Below are 19,208 nucleotides of genomic sequence, written 5' to 3' on the forward strand. Positions count from 1 at the left end.
GAATATGAGTGTGTGTCTGAGATATGTTAATGCACGTACCAAAGCCCTGTGAAAGAGGCTCTAAATAATCAAGTAGACAAGATAACATTTTCTGTGTTACTGTCCTCCTGTCAAGCCATGTTTGATGGGAGAATAAAGGAAGTGTGGGATGGCAAGAATGGAATCCACAGACACAAGTGTGACTTCAGAGGCGATCCTGGCTTCTGTCGTGTTCCCACCCCATCTTCGCCCCATTGCCCTTTCATGGTACCACATATTGGGGGAGGGGGAGGAGGGCAGGGCAGTCAGCCCTGTTATCTGGTAGCTAACTAATTGCATTAGGAGTAACATCTCAGTGGTTTTGTCCTCACTGGTAAACATACTATGGTTTTAGATTTGCTTTTCTCACCTGTGATACATCTGGCAGCACCATTATTTATGGGTTTACTGAATAGTTTATATATTATCATGGATTCTCATACAACACTGCTCTAGCCAAAAAAACACAGTCCACAGGAGGTCAGATGATGTACTTAATTCTTATTTTGTTAATCTCTTTATCAGCTGTTAGGTTTTGTTTCTGCTTGCGGGATCTTAGTTCCCTGATCAGGGATCAAACCTGGGCCCCAGAAGTGAAGGGTCCGAGTCTTAACCACTGGACTGCCAGGGAATTCCCATTAGCTAGTATTGGAATAATCTACTGAAGATTTAGTTATGGAGCCAGTTGAGACACAAGATTTAAAGTTGGTGTCTCTCCAGATGTAGTACATATTTTTATCCAACAATTGACTTTCGATGCTGTTTCTCCCATTCCTATATTACAGAGGTCCAGGAACCAAGAGGCCTCTCACTATTACACCCAGTGATATCCTCACAAAGTTTTTGCCCTTTGTTCCCAACCCTGAACTCTGCTGTTCTTAAAGATTTAAGTACGTAACAAGAGTTCAAAAGAAATTAGTTCAGAAGAGTTCAAACAGTCACATTATAGATTCTTCATGCCATCGGATAATCATGCAAAACAAAAAGAGACTGCTTAGTTGTGTTTTACCCTTGTGATACAGTTGCTACCAAAGATACTCTGGGGTGTGTTCTACTACCATACATGGTAGCGAAGAATCAACAAGACGTTAGACACGTCAGAAGTAAATTTGTTCGCTCTATTAGGGAAGAAACCTAACTTGCCAAGATAGTGGCCAAAGCAAAGATAAAAGGACAGCTGCAAAGGAAGGTCTTGTGACCAGGATCTTAAGACAGTAACTTCTACCTATCTTCTTGATGTCATATACAATATGTATTTTAAGAAATTTCTCTTTCCTGTCATTTGGATTAAAAAGAGCATATTTTGTAGAATGTCCAAAACTAGAAGAATGAACATACTCTGAAGTTCTGGCCTCAGATGTAGTAAATGATAGCTGTACTGTTAGGCACGCTTTACTTTTAGACATTCAAGTATGAAAGGAATAGTATGTGAGGGGAAACTGAACAGTCAAGAATGAGCTATAGTGAATATTTATCTTTGGGGGCTGCTCATCCCAAATTACAGAAGCTAAATAGAGGAGGCACATGACCAAATCTTGCTCAGTTGGCAATCTCTCCAAAGACTCTGATCCTTGAGCTGATCTTGCAAGGAACAAAAACAAATGACAACAAGGATTCATTTTATTATCCTGATCATACTGTTCCAACCAACAAACAGTTCCTTTGCTTCCTCCTCCTTCACCTTTCAGTACTTTTTTGATTCCTGCCTACCAGTTCTGAGAGTCACTGGATAACCTTCCACTAAATTCCTTTTCCTTAAGTTAGTCAGATGGTATCTGTTGCTTGCAACAAGTTCCTGATATAATCAAGTAAACAGGCAGAAAGGGAAAAATAGACAAACATGGAAAATCTCTTTTAAGATCTGTTTTATTACTAGAAGTCTGTCTTATCTTTTTGAAGAACCTACTTTTGCTACTGGATATGTTATGGACTGCACCTTGGTGCCCCCTGAATACCACCAAATTCACTGGTTGAAACTAACACTCAACAGGATTGTATTAGGAGGTGGGGCCTTTGGGAGGTAATTAGGTAGTGAGAGTGGAGCCCTCATTAAGAGGTTAGAATCTTTCTAACCTCATAAAGGAAGACAGCTAGCCCCTCTCCCACCAGTGAGGACACAATAAGACAGCTATCTTCACTAGAACCCAATAATGCTGGCACCCTATTCTTGGACTTCTAGCTCCCAAAACTGTAAATAAACCGAATTTCAAGAATGGCAGGGTCACCACTGAGAGTCAGGGACTATAGGAAATGTTATTAGCAATATCCACGTCAGCCTTATTCTGTCCCACTGAATTTGGCTAAACCCTGGTTTCCAGCATCTCCTGGGTTTGTATCTTTCCAGCTTAATTTACCTGAATTTCAACTTGAGAAATTCTGGGAAGAGACTAGCCTAATTTAAGTCATGTCTTTATTCCTGTTTCAATTACTGTGGTCAGGGAAGATGAGAAACTAGGAGCGGCCTAGCTTTGGTTAGGTACCTATCCTCAGTCAATCACTCTGCTAAGGAAGTAGGATAGTTTATATTCGCATCCTATGTTAGACTGCAGAGAGGAGTTTCCCAAGAAAGAGGATTCCCAGTCTGCCAGGAGCCAGCACGGGAGATCCCACCCATGACAGGTCATGTGGAGGAGGCCTGATGAGCAAGGCGGATCAGGAATCGAGGGACCCCCTGGATCTGCTCGAGCATCTACTCCAAAACCAGAATCTGTCTGTCTTACTATTTTGTGCCTTTCACCAACTCTTCCGACATTAACAGGGGGCTATCCCCGACCACCTTTCTCTGGAAAAAGTCAACTTAGGGCTTTAGTTAGTAAGTCTCCTGGGCATGATAGGAGTGTTTCCATTCAAACCCCTCTGATGGCTTTCTAGCTTGCCTGACAGGTTTATCCATACTCTTGCAATTAACACACATGATTGTTCACAGCCTCCCAACCGTGAGAGACACGGGAAGCCTAAAACATTCTAAAAATATAGAGCCTTTCGAAGAGTTAAAAACTATTAGAGTAGTGCTGGTGTAGATTTCATTGTTGAGGCAATGCTCGCTGCCAAGTGCCCATATCCCTTATCCATTGTGCACCTGGGAGTGCATTGGTTAACATAGTTGGAATGTAAGAAAAACAAGTAGTAGCCTTGGAATTAACCACATCAGACCTTTGAGCTAATTGGTTCTTTTCTTAGTTGTAACTCACTGCACCTTTGCTCCGTGAGAACGTAACTCTGTTTAGCATTTTCTGAGGCTGACATAGATTAGAAATATAAAGAAAAAACACTTCAAGGGAAAATAAGTTTTCTGGCTGAACAGCCTTTATCAAAAAAGGGTCATAAAATGTCCACAGGCCTCCAAGGCCAGAAGATAATGTACACAACATTGTTTATGGGAAAGGTATGCAGAAAAAACCCTGGTTTCGATAAAGACAAAACAGATGTAATGTTTGGGCTGACTCTGCATGACTTTACATCTTTCATTTCCCTCTATGTACAAGTCAAGGTATAAAAGTTCCTTTTGAAAATAAAGTTATGGGCCTCGCTCACCAAAGCTTGGTCTCCCTGTGTCATTCTTTCTTTCCTTTTCTTTCTCTCTCTGTTCTTCTTTCAGGATGACTCCTTGGGACACAGGAGCTTTATTGGCTTTCTGTGTAAACCAAGGAAGATCAAGCCTCTTTCTCTCCCCTTTTACTTTCCTTATCGCTGACACCGTCATCCTGAGGGATTCCCTGGATCCTGCTGGGGCTGGACCCCGGCACCAGTCCAAAAGAAACAGAGCTCCAGAAGAAGTAGCTTAAGAGATACATACTGAATATTTATATGTATCCATATTATATATAGTATCTTATATTTACATGTAAATGGTCTACTAGATTTTTCTTAGTCATAAGACATAAAAATCAGGAAGAAGTTATCCAAATTTGAGGGTGTTGGGGAGTTTTTGGGGGCAGAGAGAAGAAAAACTGACTCTGTTAGTTGTACATTCCTTTGCAATAGAACAGTTGCTGGGGAAGGGAGCCAAGGTTGCTGGGGAAGGTAGAAGGAGAAGGGTTCGTGGGGTGGGGAAGAAGACAGGAAGCACTACTCTGCAAGGAATAATTAAGCCATGGGATATGTGTGTATGTGAGTGTGTGTGTGGAATAATTAAGCCATGGGATGTGTGTATGTGTGTGTAACATGTGTGCCTTACAAGAACACCCCCTTCCCCTATTAATCTAAACACTTTAGATAATTTAAATTAGAGAGAGCAGCATTTGGCATTTCCAATGAAAGGTTTTTGAATGGTAAAAAGAAAAAAAAGGTTAAGACTTTTAGAAACATTATTAAATCATTTACTCAGTAACAACAATTAGCAGGTAACATGAACAAATGTATATATTCATTTCCCATTTGGCCTGAATAAGCAGTGCTTATTACTAAATTTGCTACACAGTGCTATCCTAAGGCAGGTTTTCCTATGGCCAGGGAAAACAGTATTTTAAATAGTCCATCTTTCTAAAATTCAAGTGACTATTCCTAAGCAGGTATTTAGAAAGGAATTGGAACAATTAAGGCTTAATTAGAATGAGAACAAAAACAAAACACACAATTACAAAAGAACATTTAAATAGGAAAATAAGGAAACTATACATAAAAAATTATACATGTACACACATTGTATCAAAATACTTTGTTCTATTTTGGTAACCAAATTTTGGAGACTAAAAACAAACTAATTCAAGCATTCCTAAATATAAAAATGTCAAGTCTATATTTATTAAAAACAAGATAGTATTGGTTCTGTTGAAGTAACCACATATGCACCAAGATAAACATTTGGCATTGTGAAAATGGAAAGAGGGGACAGCTTTAAATTTCCTCAGTATTATCACTCCTTAAATACTTAAACTTTTTTCAGTTACTTTTCTGTTAAAAATAAGTTTACTTATTTTTAAATGTGAGGCCAATGTGCTTTTCTTAAAAAGACAAAATACTTATTACAAATGGAAGGTATTAGATTTGCACCAGATAAAAAAATAACATTTACATTTGCCTAGATGCAACAATTTAAAAAGATACAAATTCAATATATAGTAGGAAAGTATGTAAAAAAAAAAACAAAAAAACAAAAAAACCCAAAGAACCATACCCCGTTAAAAAAATAAGTGCACCTTCTATTGATTATATATTGAAAACTAAATATTCTGATTTAAAAGTAGCTTCTACAAAATGTCAAAGTAGTAGGCATTGTTTGCTTTTCTAATACAATGAATAAATAAGAAATATTTCTATCTCAAAAGTACTATCAGTATTTCTTAGCAAAAATGTAGTATATACATGGAAAAGCGGGCTTTGATACAGGATGTTCTGCATCTAGGTTTCTGAGTTTGATTTCCATTAAAATGTTTTCTACAACTTATAAGGACAACACACACAAAAGTAAAAAGATGAGGTAAACATCTTATACTTTTAAGAACTACTTGAAACTGAATACTTATATATTCCCAATGCCTCGGCTCTAGAAAAAGTCCTCCATAATGATGATGATATGACTTATATCTGAACCACATAATGAGCAGCAACTTTCTTGGTCTTCTGAATAGGCAGTGATGTTCTGTTATTACAAAGTAATCATGACTAAGTTTTGTCCAGTACTTTGCTTCAGTGCAGGTTTACATGAGGCACCAAGCTACAGTAAGAGCAGCTACAATGCCATTCAAAATTGCCATACTGTAGCCCATGTGGAAGGAATGCCCGGTCATTTTCCTAGGGGGAGAAAAAAACAGATGAAAAAAGGAAAATGTTATTTGGAATAGCAAAGACACCATCAGTTTTTACTGAAAATGCTTACAACCTGGAAACACGTTTCCCAAACACTGTTTATACATTAACACACAAGTTAAAAAAGAATATTAGACAGCTGCAGGATTAGTAAAACTGTCTTGTTATCAAATATAATTTTTCAATTTCATTAACTGGAGTAAAATGCTGTTTGATCCCCGTAATTTCTTTACTGTGCTTCACAGTCACATGTACCATCACCTAATTCTAAAATATAAATCTTGTTACTAATATATTACAAGCATATTTTTTTATTTAAATTAACATTGGTTTCCCCACTCTCTTCTTACTGGTAATTTAAAATACATATTTTTTTCCAGTATTTGTCCTACTTGTACCATGTTTTCTTTAGATTACATGAAACTCTACTTTTTCTCTGAGCACTAAAAACAGCACTCGTCCATATGTAAATCATTAACAGATAATGTCTATTATAAACATTACAGTTTTCAACTTAATAGGTTACTTAATTTAGGTGGCTTTCAGTGGGTTCCCAAGTGTCAGTAAAGATGAGGTTTTATGATTACTATGAGGGCCAGCTAGCTCATGGGCACAGATTTCCCCTGACATTTGTTCCCTTAATCATTGAGCAATTTTACTTATTTTACTACATTTTCTTAACACTCTTTACACTAACTCTATTGCAGTAATACTCTTTGCTTATCCTAATAAGGATGAGACATGCTAAAAAGAATAGAAGGTAGTGTCCAGTTGGTGTCAAGAGGCAGAAAAGAATCTTCTCAGTGGATCAATCCAAATCAAGGACATAGAAGGAGGTATACTAGTAGTAGTAAGAATGTCAAGTTGTTAAGTATTAAATAATAAGGGTCCTGGACTGAGAGGGTTACCATGCCCCTTGTCCTCTTTAATAAGCACAAATCAAAGACAGGGAAGAATTTAGATAAAAATTAATATTTGAAGAGCATCTTATTATAATGATTCCAGTCCAGTAAAATCAGGAGCAAAGACTAAAGAATTTACACTTTTCGAAGAACAGCCCCTTTGCATTCACCTGGGACTACAGACGACTTGTAATCGACTTGTATTCTGACAGCCTCCTGTTCTGGTCCATGGGAGTTATTACTCTCTCCACTCAAACCTCCTCATCTGGGACTAGTTTAAGATGCTTCTCATTTGCTCATAAGGGCATTCTACCTAGCTGTATAACCTACTATTTGGTAAAATACAAGAGATAACACTAAATACTTTGCCCCTTTAAGAAAAAGAAATTCCTCTAACAAAAACTGGTGAACAGAAATCTAATTGTAACTGTCAACATTATCATTCATTGTAAAAACAAAACAAAACCTATCACTGACCTGAGAATATTTAAATTCACTCTAACAAAGTTAATCATGGAACAGAATTTCAGGACTTTATTGTTCTCTTTTACTAGTTTGAGACCCCACATTCCAATAAAAATAGAAAAATCTCTAAAGTACAGCTTATTAGACATTAGGAAATTATAATAACTACAATGCTGACATAATTGAATTTTACTGAGATGTACAAGCTCAAATGCTCAGTGGATCTCACAAACCAGTAAAACAATGAATTTTAATAACATTGAAGAAATACTCCAGAGCAGTGGTTCTTATTCTTTCTACCACCTCAGACATACCATGCTCCCACTGTGAACACTGTAGCGGTTGTCATGCATGTACTGCCAGGCAAGGGACTAAAAATATTTGAGCAATTTCTAGTTTAAAATTGCTTTTTAAATTCACATGATTTTCCTCCCTGAAAAAGATATACAGAACCCTTGGCAGGTTTTCTATGACCTACTTGTGACCTTTGAAGTCCTGTAAAAAAACTGAAGGTACTTTGATTCCCCTTTGTCAAATACTCCATAAGACGTTATGGAAAAACCTGAACAAACTTTTGACCAACCCAATATAATTAAAATTAACATGTGACTTCATTTAACATACTAATTCAAAAATTTAACACCTGGCTATTCATTTGACCATTTAAAAATAAATACAGAAACAAACAGAGACTTCAATGACAAAACCAGGATGTTTCCTAAAGTAAATGTTAGAATTCCTAACTGTGGATTTTATTATGCTGAGGTATAGTTCTATTCCACCACAATACATTTCTGAAATCAAAACGGAAATAAATGGGAAACATTTAATAAGAAAAAATACTAGAAAAAAAATATGGTTACAAAGCAAAGCTCATAATAATACAACTCTTTCTATATCCTAAAAGATTAGTTATAAGAAGGTACTATCTTGTTTTGATTCTAAAGAATTCCTTTCTAATAATAAAGAATCCTACAAAAACGAACTCATGTGAATCCTGTTAGTGGTTAAGAGTCTGAGAGAGAGTTTTGACGGCCAGCTTTGCCACTTTCAAGGGGTATGAAGCCAGAATTTGACCACTGAGCCTCAATTTCCCAAAATGGAAATACAAAGAAAGTCTACTCTTATAATAAAGTTACGAGAATCAGGTATCTGGCACATAACCAAATAATCAATAAATGTTAGCTGCTATCTACTATGGAAAAGAAAGCTTAGCTATAGATGAGATTCTGAAAAATTCTTTTGATCTTCTACTTCAATTCTTGCTTCTAAGTAAAACACCTAAATCTAGACCCAACCCAAATCAAAACAGAGGAACAGGAACATACAAGCAGACTCAAGAGGTGGAGGGAAGAAAGAGACTGAAGAACTACAGGTTTGTGTTTGTGTGTGCGTTTCTGCTTGGAATTACCCTCTTCCAAAAAGTTCATCATCACTTCTCCCTTTGTAATTCACAAGGGAACTCAAGACTTCCACTATTTAGATCTAGATTTTGTAGTCTGGAAATGTGCTTTCTAGCAATATAGTTATATTGATATCTAACAAACTTGTAAAGTGACTAAATCATGCAAGAACTATACCTTAATTATTTTCATTTATTCAGGAATGGAATACATTTCAAATTTAAGATTCAAGTTAATTCAATGATTCTGGCAATTTAACTTAGTCTTACTTTTGAACTACAAATTAAAGCACTGACTAAGCCACTACCATAAGTCTCAAATAAATTACCCTTATTTCAGAGAGAGACCAAACAGATTGGCAGCTCTTTTTTCATGTTTCGTATTGATTGCTTTTCCTCTAATCATGGTCTGGTTGACTCCTCTAACTGAAGGTCTGTGCTACACAGTGCTGTGCTTAGTCGCTCAGTCGTGTCCAACTCTTTGTAGTCCCATGGACTGGGGCTTTCCAGGCTCCTCTGTCCATGGGGATTCTCTAGCTAAGTATACTGGAGCAGGTTGCCATGCCCTCCTCTAGGGGACCTTTCCAACCGGATCGAACCCAGGTCTCCCTCATGGCAGGCCGATTCTTTACCGTCTGAGCCAATACTACACAGTAGTCTTCACTTTCTTGAAGTCTTCATTCATATACTATATTCATTCCTTTATTTCCTTTCCCTCACATATGTTCCACATTTCAGACATGCTTCTTATGACCGAACTCTTTCAATTTTCAACTTAATATAGTAACATCACTGCCAACCGATTTTTCTCTGAGCAGAAAGCTCTCTGCTTGCCAGTAAGAAACTATATTAAAGTCTTACATTAACAATCAACTGGCTATTTGTCTGTGTCTGACTGGCTCAATAGGAAACAGGATGACTAGTTGATACTAATCTATTCCTTCTTTACACATCTGAGCTGCCTTTTACTGCTCATTCTCTCCCTAGCCAAGAAATCTCTAATGCCAAAAAAATTTTAAGCTGTGTGAGCTCTGACTGGAGTAACTATCAGTTCTTTACCTGGAATCAGAAATTCTTAACCCAAGCCCAAAATCTGTAAGAAAATACTAAACCTCACCATATTTCAATCACTTGCAAAGCATTTCTCTCACATTTCTTTCAGAAACACAAAATGATACAACAAATTACTTGCACAAATTGCTGAGGAAGATGAAACTGTCAGTATTCCAATTAACTTTACCAGTGTTATTTAAGAAATAAGGGTTAGAATTTCAAAGAGAAAGCTTTCCTCCCTGAGGAAATGCTCTCATTAAGGAAAAAACAATATATATTACATTCACCCTTTATACTCTACAGTTCTGTTTTCTGTTGTTGGAGCAAGTCTTTTTCACTTTTTAAATTTTTTTTATTGGAGTTGATTTACAATGTTGTGTTAGTTTCTGCAGTACAGCAAAGTGAGTCAGTTATATATTTATACACATATATCCACTCTTTTAGATTCTATTCCTGCTGCTGCTGCTGCTGCTAAGTCTCTTCAGTCGTGTCCGACTCTATGCAACCCCACAGACGTCAGCCCACCAGGCTCCCCCGTCCCTGGGATTCTCCAGGCAAGAACACTGGAGTGGGTTGCCATTTCCTTCTCTGATGCATGAAAGTGAAAGTGAAAAGTGAAAGTGAAGTCGCTCAGTCGTGTCCAACTCCTAGCGACCCCATGGACTGCAGCCCACCAGGCTCCTCCATCCATGGGATTTTCCAGGCAAGAGTACTGGAGTGGGGTGCCATTGCCTTCTCCAAATTCTGTTCCTATAGGTCATTAAACAGTATTGAAGAGTCTCCTGTGCTATACAGTAGGTTCTTACAGTAGTAGTGTGTATATGTCCCAGGTGGCGCTAGTGGTAAAGAACCTGCCTGCTAATGCAGGAGAGAGAAGGGAGCAGTTCAATCCCTGGGTTGGGAAAATTCCCTGGAGGAGGGCGTGGCAACCCATTCCAGTATTCTTGCCTGGAGAATCCCATGGATAGAGGAGCCTGGAGGGCTACAGTCTATGGGGTTGCAAAGAGTCAGACACAACTGAATCTACTTAGCATAGCAAGCACGTGCATGTCAGTCCCAATCTCCCAATTTATCCCTCCACCCCCTCTCCCCCTTGGTAACTGTATTTGTTTCCTATATCCGTGACTCAATTTCTGTTTTGTAAATAGGTTCATTTGTACCATGTGCTTATATTTCCCATATAAGCGGTATCATATGATACTTGTCTTTTTCCATCTGACTTACTTCACTAGGTATGATGGTGTCTAGGTCTATCCATGTCACTGGAAATGGCACTATTTCTTTCTATTTAATGGCTGAGTAATATATACTTACCACATCTTCTTTATCCAGTCCTCTGTCAATGGACATTTAGTTTGCTTCCATGTCCTGATTATCTAAATAGTGCTACAATGAACATGGTGATGCACGGATCTTTTTGAATCATGGTTTTCTCTAGATTTATGTCCAGGAATGGGACTGCTGGATCAGACGGTAGCTCTATTTTTAGTTTTAAAGAAACCTCCATAGTGTTTTCCATAGTAGCTGCACCAATTTATATTCCTACCAACGGTGTAGAAGGGTTCCCTTTTTTCCACACCATTCACAACATTTAATGTTTGTTGATTTTTTGATTATGGCCATTCTAACTAGTATAAGGTGATATACCTCACTGTAGTTTTGATTTGCATTTCTCTAGTAATTAGTGACGTTGAGCATCTTTTCATATGCCTTTTGACCAGCTGTATGTGTTCTTTAGCAAAATGTCTATCTGGATTTTCTGTCCACTTTTTGATTTTTTTTTTTTTTTTGGATACTGAGATATATGGACTGTTTATATATTTTGAGATTAATCCCTTTTTGGTTGCTTTGTTTACAAATATTTTCTTCTATTCTGTGGGTTTTCATTTCCTTTATGGTTTCCTTTGCTGTGCAAAAGCTTTTAATTAGGTCCCATTTGTTCATTACTCTTGGAAGTGGATCAAAAAAGATCTTACTGCAATTTATGTCATAGAGTGTTCTGCCTATGTTTTCCTCTAAGAGTTTTATAGTATCCAGTCTTGTATTTAGGTCTTTAATCCACTGAGTTTATTTTTGTATATGGTGGTAGAGAATGTTCTAATTTCATTCTTTTATATGTATCTGTCCAGTTATCCCAGCACTGTTTACTGAGCGCACTGCTTTCGTCCACTGTATATTCTCGCCGCCTGTCATGGACTTGGGGACCGAGTGCATGGCTTTCCCTCTGCACTTCTATCCTGCTCCACTGATCTGTATTTCTGTGTTCTGTGGCACTATCATTTTGATTAAAAGTTCTTTATTTTAAAATTTTCTTCTCTTTCCATTAAACTTCACCAAAATTTATAGCATGAGTTCTTTATACCAGGCAATATACATGGGAGACAAAGATGTGTCTAGTGACATAGTGTCCTAAGTGTTAAAGTTCTGCAGACAGCATTACTTAGAAGACGAAGGAGCTGTTTGGTTTGTAGAAGGGGAGAGATTTTAAGTTTAAAAGAACAGTCAGTACCTGAGCTAAAACTGAGTATGATGAAATCAGCATTCTAAACAAATAACAATATGTGCAGGGGCAACATGTAGAGAATGCAGGAAATGGTTAATAGTTCAGCATGGTGAGAGAAGGACTTGGAAAACTAACTCTCCTTCTACGGGGTGGAGGTAGGGGGGTTTAAACCTGGCTCCAATATTTATAGGACTACTTTAGCCTCCTTGAAAATCTAATTCCCATCTTTAAAGTAAGGTTAATAATTCCTCTCTTTAGTGCTCCTGTGAAGACTGAAAGAGATAATATTAACAAGTACTTGTTGCAGTGTCTTGAATGTACTGAGCACAAAATCATTAACCCAATAAATGTCAACCATTATTTTTCATGCTGGACTGGCTGGAGTTAATGAGAGAGAATGAAGAACTGAAGGTGAGGCCAGGTTTCCCACCTTACTGGCTAGATGAAACATCACTCACCATGATAGGGAACCCAAAATACAGGTTGATACAAGTGGAAAATTTTAGATGTGTTAAACTCCAAATACCTATGGGACACTGAAGTAAAAACTCCTAGTAAGCAACGGGAAATACAAATGAAAATTAAAAGGGAGGTTCTCAGAAGACAGACTCAAGATAGGCTAGACAGACTCAGAAGTCTATTTCTCAGAATAGTAGCTTATGAAAAGGGATTCCACAAGTGCCAAGTAGGGATCAGAAAGCTGGAAAGAAAAAACAAAACAAAACAGAAGGGAGCAGTGTCAGAGAAATTAAGAAAGAAAATCATTTTGAAAAAGAATATTAAACTTTCAAATAATGGGTTGAAAATGAATTTTAAATTTTGTAATTAAGAGTTCTGTGGTCAATTTAAGGAGAAAAAATTTTAGTCTAGGAGTGACTGCACAACATATGTGGTAGCAACTAAAGTTCACTGTGAAGCAGGGACTATCTCTTCTCTAGTCTTAAAAGATACTTAACTATGAAGAGATTTAGGCATGAAGATATTTTCTCTAACACAGGAGAAACTTGAATGTTTGTAGAATTAAGTTTGGGCAGGGAGAAGAACCCTTTATCCTCTGAGATACAAGGAAAAATGGTATGACGGAAGTGGATGTAAACTAAGTTTGTAATTAATTTCATGAAAGAGGGAGGAAGAAGCAAGAAGTTCCCTCACAATGACCTTTCATGAAACTGGAAGTGAGGTCCACTGAAAACTAAAATGCAAAGTATGTAGAATAAACACAGAAAAAAAATGGGACAGGGATGTAGGATGGATGGATGTGCTGCTAATCACTTCAGTTGTGTCTGGCTCTGTGTAACCCTATGGACTGTAGCCCGCCAGGCTCCTCTGTCCATGGGATTCTCTAGGCATGGATGGATAGTGCTAGCTAGTAAGATTCTAGTTCAGAATATGAAGGTTGTGAACTCAAGTTATTCAGATCTTAGTTTGGATGATTCATCTCTTAGTCTCTTCATCCTTTCTATATGGACCACAGCACTGGACCCATTTCAGAATGGATTTGAGGTCTTCTGCTGTTGCAACGTTTTGCTAGCTTTGTTGCAGGCTCTCTCCTACCTGACCTTCCTTTTACCTCTATAACTTTACAATTTTTCAGGGCAGGCACTTCATCCTTCCTTCTCTGCAAAGGCCTGGTAAAAGGAAGCTAGTTTTACTTATAGTTCCTAACAACTGTAACCAAGTTTTGATGTATTTACTTTGGCTTCCCATTTTAAAGTTTCTATTATAATTATTTTTCTTGCCAACAACTTATTTCTCCTAGTTGATTTCTTAATCCTGAAAAACACTTACTGTACCTGGTAAAAAAGTAACTTGTAGACTCACAATCTAAAAGAAGTGAGTAAAGTTAATACAACGGGTTTTTATAACTGTCTTGTGTTGTTCTGTGTGTGTTTGCTCAGTCATGTCCGAATCTTTGCGACCCCATGGACTGTATCTTGTCAGGCTCCTCTGTCCATAGGATTTTCCAGGCAAGAATACTGGAGTGAGATGTCATTTCCTTCTCCAATAACTGTCTTACTTTGTTATAATTTTAAACATCCTCAAGCTGTAAGCTTTCTTGTTTGTTCAAATGGCCTTTAGAGGACCCTTTATCACTACTTTATCATCATTATTCACTAAAACTTAGATGTTCAGTAAAAGTTAACGCATTTACCATTTAAGTGTGAAGGAATTACTATGGGCTTCCCTTGCGGCTCAGTTGGGAAAGAATCCACCTGCAGTAAGGGAGACCTGGGATCAATCCCTGGGTTGGGAAGACCTCCTGGAGAAGGGAAAGGCTACTCACTTCAGTATTCTATCCATGGGGAAGTAATTATTATAAATTACTTCCATTTTATTATTATTATTATATTATTATATTTTATTATATATTATATTTTTATATTTTTATTATTATTATAAATTACCCCATTTTATAATGGGGTTTTAAAAAAAGTGTGTCATATCCTGACATCTATAAAACTAAGCTGAACAGACAAGCCCACTTGATCTTACAAACATATATGTGTGTGTATATACATATATTTCTTAGATCTTTAGAAACTTTATAAGTAATGTCTAATTTCAGAGTGGTCCTCTAAGGAAGGCTTAGCAAACTAGGACACACCTGTCCTGCCACCTGTTTCTTTTTATTGGAAAATAGTCTCACTCATTCCTTTATGTACTGTCTTTGGCTGCTTTGGTGCTACAGTGGCAGAGCTGAAGAGTTGTGACAGGGACCACATGGCCCACAAAGCCAAAATACCACTTGGTCCTTTACAGAAAAGTCTGCCAACTTTTGTCATAAAGGCTTCCTATTCAAAGTATAATCCATAGATTAGCAATATATTAGCCTTGCCTGGGAATTCCAGGCAAGGCTAATTCTGAAATAGAGAATTCTGAACACAGAATTTCAGAATGTACCCCGACATACTGAATCAAAATCTCTTCAGCCAGAACCTCTAGTGACTCTAAAAACCTCAAAGTAAATACTATTACTATTAGGAAATATATAAATTAGCAAAGAGATTTCCTAAGAGATTATCACTTCAGAAATCTATCCCACTTCAAAAATCTATCCCAATTGCTTTACACTTGAAAGCTTCAAAGTTACTACAGTTTTAAACAAAAAAATACATAAGTTGAACAATGATAAAACGTATTTGTTTCACTTTATCATTATGTTCCTAAAACAGATTTTGACTTCTTTAGAATGTTATAGGACAGATAACTCGAATAAGAAATCAGGTAAGAAACTATGCAGAAGTTAAAAAAAAATTCTCCCATTTGTCCCTCTCTTGTTTTTGTGTATATTTACATTGCTAAGACAGTGGCTACACATTGGATGCATTGTACAACTGTGTATGCATATATACATTTGTATTTCTTTTGCCTTTAAAAAAAATACATTTTGAAGTAATCTGTCAGGAGAAAATACAGCAAAATATTTTTAGAATGAAGTGCCAGAGAATAAGACTAAAACTATCATATTAGCTAGTTTACCAGATTGTAAGTCTAACCCCTCAAGAAAATTAGAGACACCAAGGGAACATTTCATGCAAAGATGGGCACAATAAAGGACAGAAATGGTATGGACCTAACAGAAGCAGAAGATATTAAGAAGAGGTGGCAAGAATACACAGACGAACTGTACAAAAAAGATCTTTGAGACTCAGATAATCATGATGGTGTGATCACTCACCTAGAGCCAGACATCCTGGAATGTGAAGTCAAGTGGGCCTCAGGAACCATCACTACGAACAAAGCTAGTGGAGGTGATGGAATTCCAGTTGAGCTATTTCAAATCCTAAAAGACGATGCTGTGAAACTGTGGTACTCAACATGCCAGCAATTTGGAAAACTCAGCAGTGGCCACAGGACTGGAAAAAGTCAGTTTTCATTCCAATCCCAAAGAAAGGCAATGCCAAAGAATGTTCAAACTACCGCACAATTGCACTCATCTCACACGCTAGTAAAGTAATTCTCAAAATTCTCCAAGCCAGGCTTCAACAGTACATGAACTATGAACTTCCTGATGTTCAAGCTAGATTTAGAAAAGGCAGAGGAACAAGAGATCAAACTGCCAACATTCGCTGGATCACCGAAAAAGCAAGAGAGTTTCAGAAAAACATCTATTTCTGCTTTATTGACTATGCCAAAGCCTTTGACTGTGTGGATCACCACAAACTGTGGAAAATCCTGAAAGAGACGGGAAAACCAGACCACCTGACCTGCCTTTTGAGAAATCTGTATGCAGGTCAGGAAACAACAGTTAGAACTAGACATGGAACAACAGACTGGTTCCAAATAGGAAAAGCAGTACGTCAAAGCTGTATATTGTCACCTTGCTTATTTAACTTATATGCAGCGTACATCATGAGAAATGCTGGGCTGGATGAAGCACAAGCTGGAATCAAGATTGCCAGGAGAAATGTCAAAAACCTCAGATATACAGATGACACCACCCTTATGGGAGAAAGTGAAGAACTAAAGAGCCTCTTGATGTCACAAAGTGAAAGTGGAGAGTGAAAAAGTTGGCTTAAAGCTCAACCTTCAGAAAACAATGATCATGGCATCTGGTCCCATCACTTCATGGCAAACAGATGGAGAAACAGTGGAACAGTGGCTGACTTTATTTTTTTGAGCTCCAAAATCACTGCAGATGGTGACTGCAGCCATGAAACTAAAAGACACGTACTCCTTGGAAGTACAGTTATGACCAACCTAGACAGCATATTAAAAAGCAGAGGCATTACTTTGCCAACAAAGGTCCGTCTAGCCAAGGCTATGGTTTTTCCAGTGGTCATATATGGATGTGAGAGTTGGACTATAAAGAAAGCTGAGCGTCAAAGAATTGATGCTTTTGAACTGTGGTCCTGGAGAAGACTCTTGAGAGTCCCTTTGACTGCAAGGAGATCCAACCAGTCCATCCTAAAGGAGATCAGTCCTGAATGTTCATTGGAAAGACTGATGTTGAAGCTGCAACTCCAGTACTTTGGCCACCTGAGGCAAAGAGCTGACTCATTTGAAAAGACCCTGATGCTGGGAAAGACTGAAGGCAAGAGGAGAAGGGGATGATAGAGGATGAGATGGTTGCATGGCATCACTGACTCAATGGACACGAGTTTGAGTAAACTGTGGGAGGTGGTGATGACAGGGAGGCCTGGCGTGCTGCAGTCCATGGGGTCGCAGAGTCAGACACGACTGAGCAACTGAACTGAAGTGAACTGAAGGTGCAGTTATATTTGGGGGGAATGATGTATTTCAAGTGCATACACCACACCATATACACACATATGTATGTCTAGAGTCATATGGTTTTAGTAATCAAGATTACAAGTACAGAAATAATTATTAAAAAATATGTTCTATATGATTATACTTGTATAAAAACAGAAATATTTACATATGTATAGTTTTTTTTTAAATCTGAAGTATAATCTGCAGTCTGTTCACACTAGTTAATTCAGCATTATTCAAAATAAGATTCTGCAGCCATTAACTAAGTTATACAATTCTGTGCTACATGTATTAATTCTATAATCATAAAAATATCAATAAAGAGAAATTTTACATCAGTCACTCTCCTAACAAATTTCTCAATTACGATTTGAAATAGAAATGCTATTAAAATATAAAAGCATTAGAAATATGACTGTGCACTGACTTCAAGGTTTAACAATAATCCTGAGCTAAGGATCATCTTGAAAAACATTTACTTAAAAGATGCTTAAGGTAAGGAAAAAATATAAATATATATATATATATATACACACACACACACACACACACACAATGTTGAGCTATAATGCATCATTCTTAAAAATACATGGGCTTCTGAGGTGGTGCTAGTGGTAAAGAACCTGTCTGCCAGTGCAGGGAATATAAGAGGCATGTTCTATCCCTGGGTTGGAAAGATCCCCTGAAAAGAGGGCATGGCAACCCACTCCAGTATTCTAGCCTGGAGAATCCCATGGACAGAGAAGCCATTTTGAGCTTTTACTCCATTGCCTCTTCGGCCTGGTAATTAGGCTAAAGATGTGCATTATGAGTAAGTATCAGTTATAAAGTAGCCACCATTTTAATGAAGCAAGTTGGTTTATCAATCTACACAATGGTAGACTATGTTATAGAATTCAAAATATCAACCTTAAGTAGCTCATTTTTAAAAAAGGATTTTCTTTTTCCTTAGTTTCCCAGCTATACTGCCAACTTCTCTAGTCCTTATGATCTCTTATAATCTATGCCTCATCTAGAATTTTACCAACTAGAAATTTTAATTGAATCACAACCTATGTTTTGCTGCTGTGATATTAACTAACGTAATAACGTACAGGCACTGAAAGATCCTAACAATGAGCGGAGTTCTTTAACATGCAATTAAAATGTGTGCATTTAAGTTATTTCTCATTGTATTAGTTTCCTGAAAATTAAAGAGAAATAAATGTATATCTGGTTGGATGAAATTGCATACTAACTTACAGTCTAGTTTACTTATATATAGCAATCTGTTGTTACTGTTTAACTGCTAAGTCCTGTCCCACGCTTTTGTGACCCCAAGAATTGTAGCCCACGTGGTTCCTCTGTTCATGGAATTTCCCAGGCAAGAATACTGGAGTGAGGTGCCAGGTTGCCATTTCCTTCTCCAGGGATCTTCTCAACCTAGGGATGGAACCTGCGTCTCCTACATTAGTAGCAGATTCTTTATCACTGAGCCGGCAGGAAAGCCATATAGCAGTTTACTTGATTGCAAATGGAACTAAACATGTTAACTATATTCATCAGTGTACAGAGGTAGAAAAATGCCTAAGGACATCTATCTGTCCTAGATACTGTCCTTAGTTAGACAAAGTCCTTATTTGTTAGAAAGTTAGGCCAAACAGTATTAAAAACAATGGGATTCCCAAGACTTTGGATTTCATAAGTCAGTTTAAAAATAACACCATGTTTTGTTGACAAACTTGTTTTGCCAAGAACAAGGTTTAAAAACCACTACCATGTACTATTAGCATTATTTAATACAAGAAAGAGCATATTATTATCAAAAGAACAGAAAGGGGAAAAAATTTAAAGAATAAAAATCTAAAGATAAATAACAATTACTCAAGAAAAGATAATTTGCAACCAGTGGTAGGCCACA

The 19,208-nt window shown here is 37.3% G+C and overlaps 1 protein-coding gene across 1 annotated transcript in view; it reads right to left on the bottom strand.

Annotated features, from left to right (window-relative positions):
• Nucleotides 1–4,319: 4,319 nt before the first annotated feature.
• ARL6IP6 (ADP ribosylation factor like GTPase 6 interacting protein 6) overlaps nucleotides 4,320–19,208 on the bottom strand; it is a 41,231-nt gene continuing 26,342 nt past the window's right edge. Inside the window, 1 exon segment of the mRNA NM_001034281.2 lies at nucleotides 4,320–5,751. Coding sequence (NP_001029453.1) covers nucleotides 5,658–5,751 — 94 coding nt within the window. The 3' untranslated portion in view covers nucleotides 4,320–5,657.

This window comes from Bos taurus, chromosome 2 (assembly GCF_002263795.3).
Source record: "Bos taurus isolate L1 Dominette 01449 registration number 42190680 breed Hereford chromosome 2, ARS-UCD2.0, whole genome shotgun sequence".
Taxonomy (NCBI): domain Eukaryota; kingdom Metazoa; phylum Chordata; class Mammalia; order Artiodactyla; family Bovidae; genus Bos; species Bos taurus.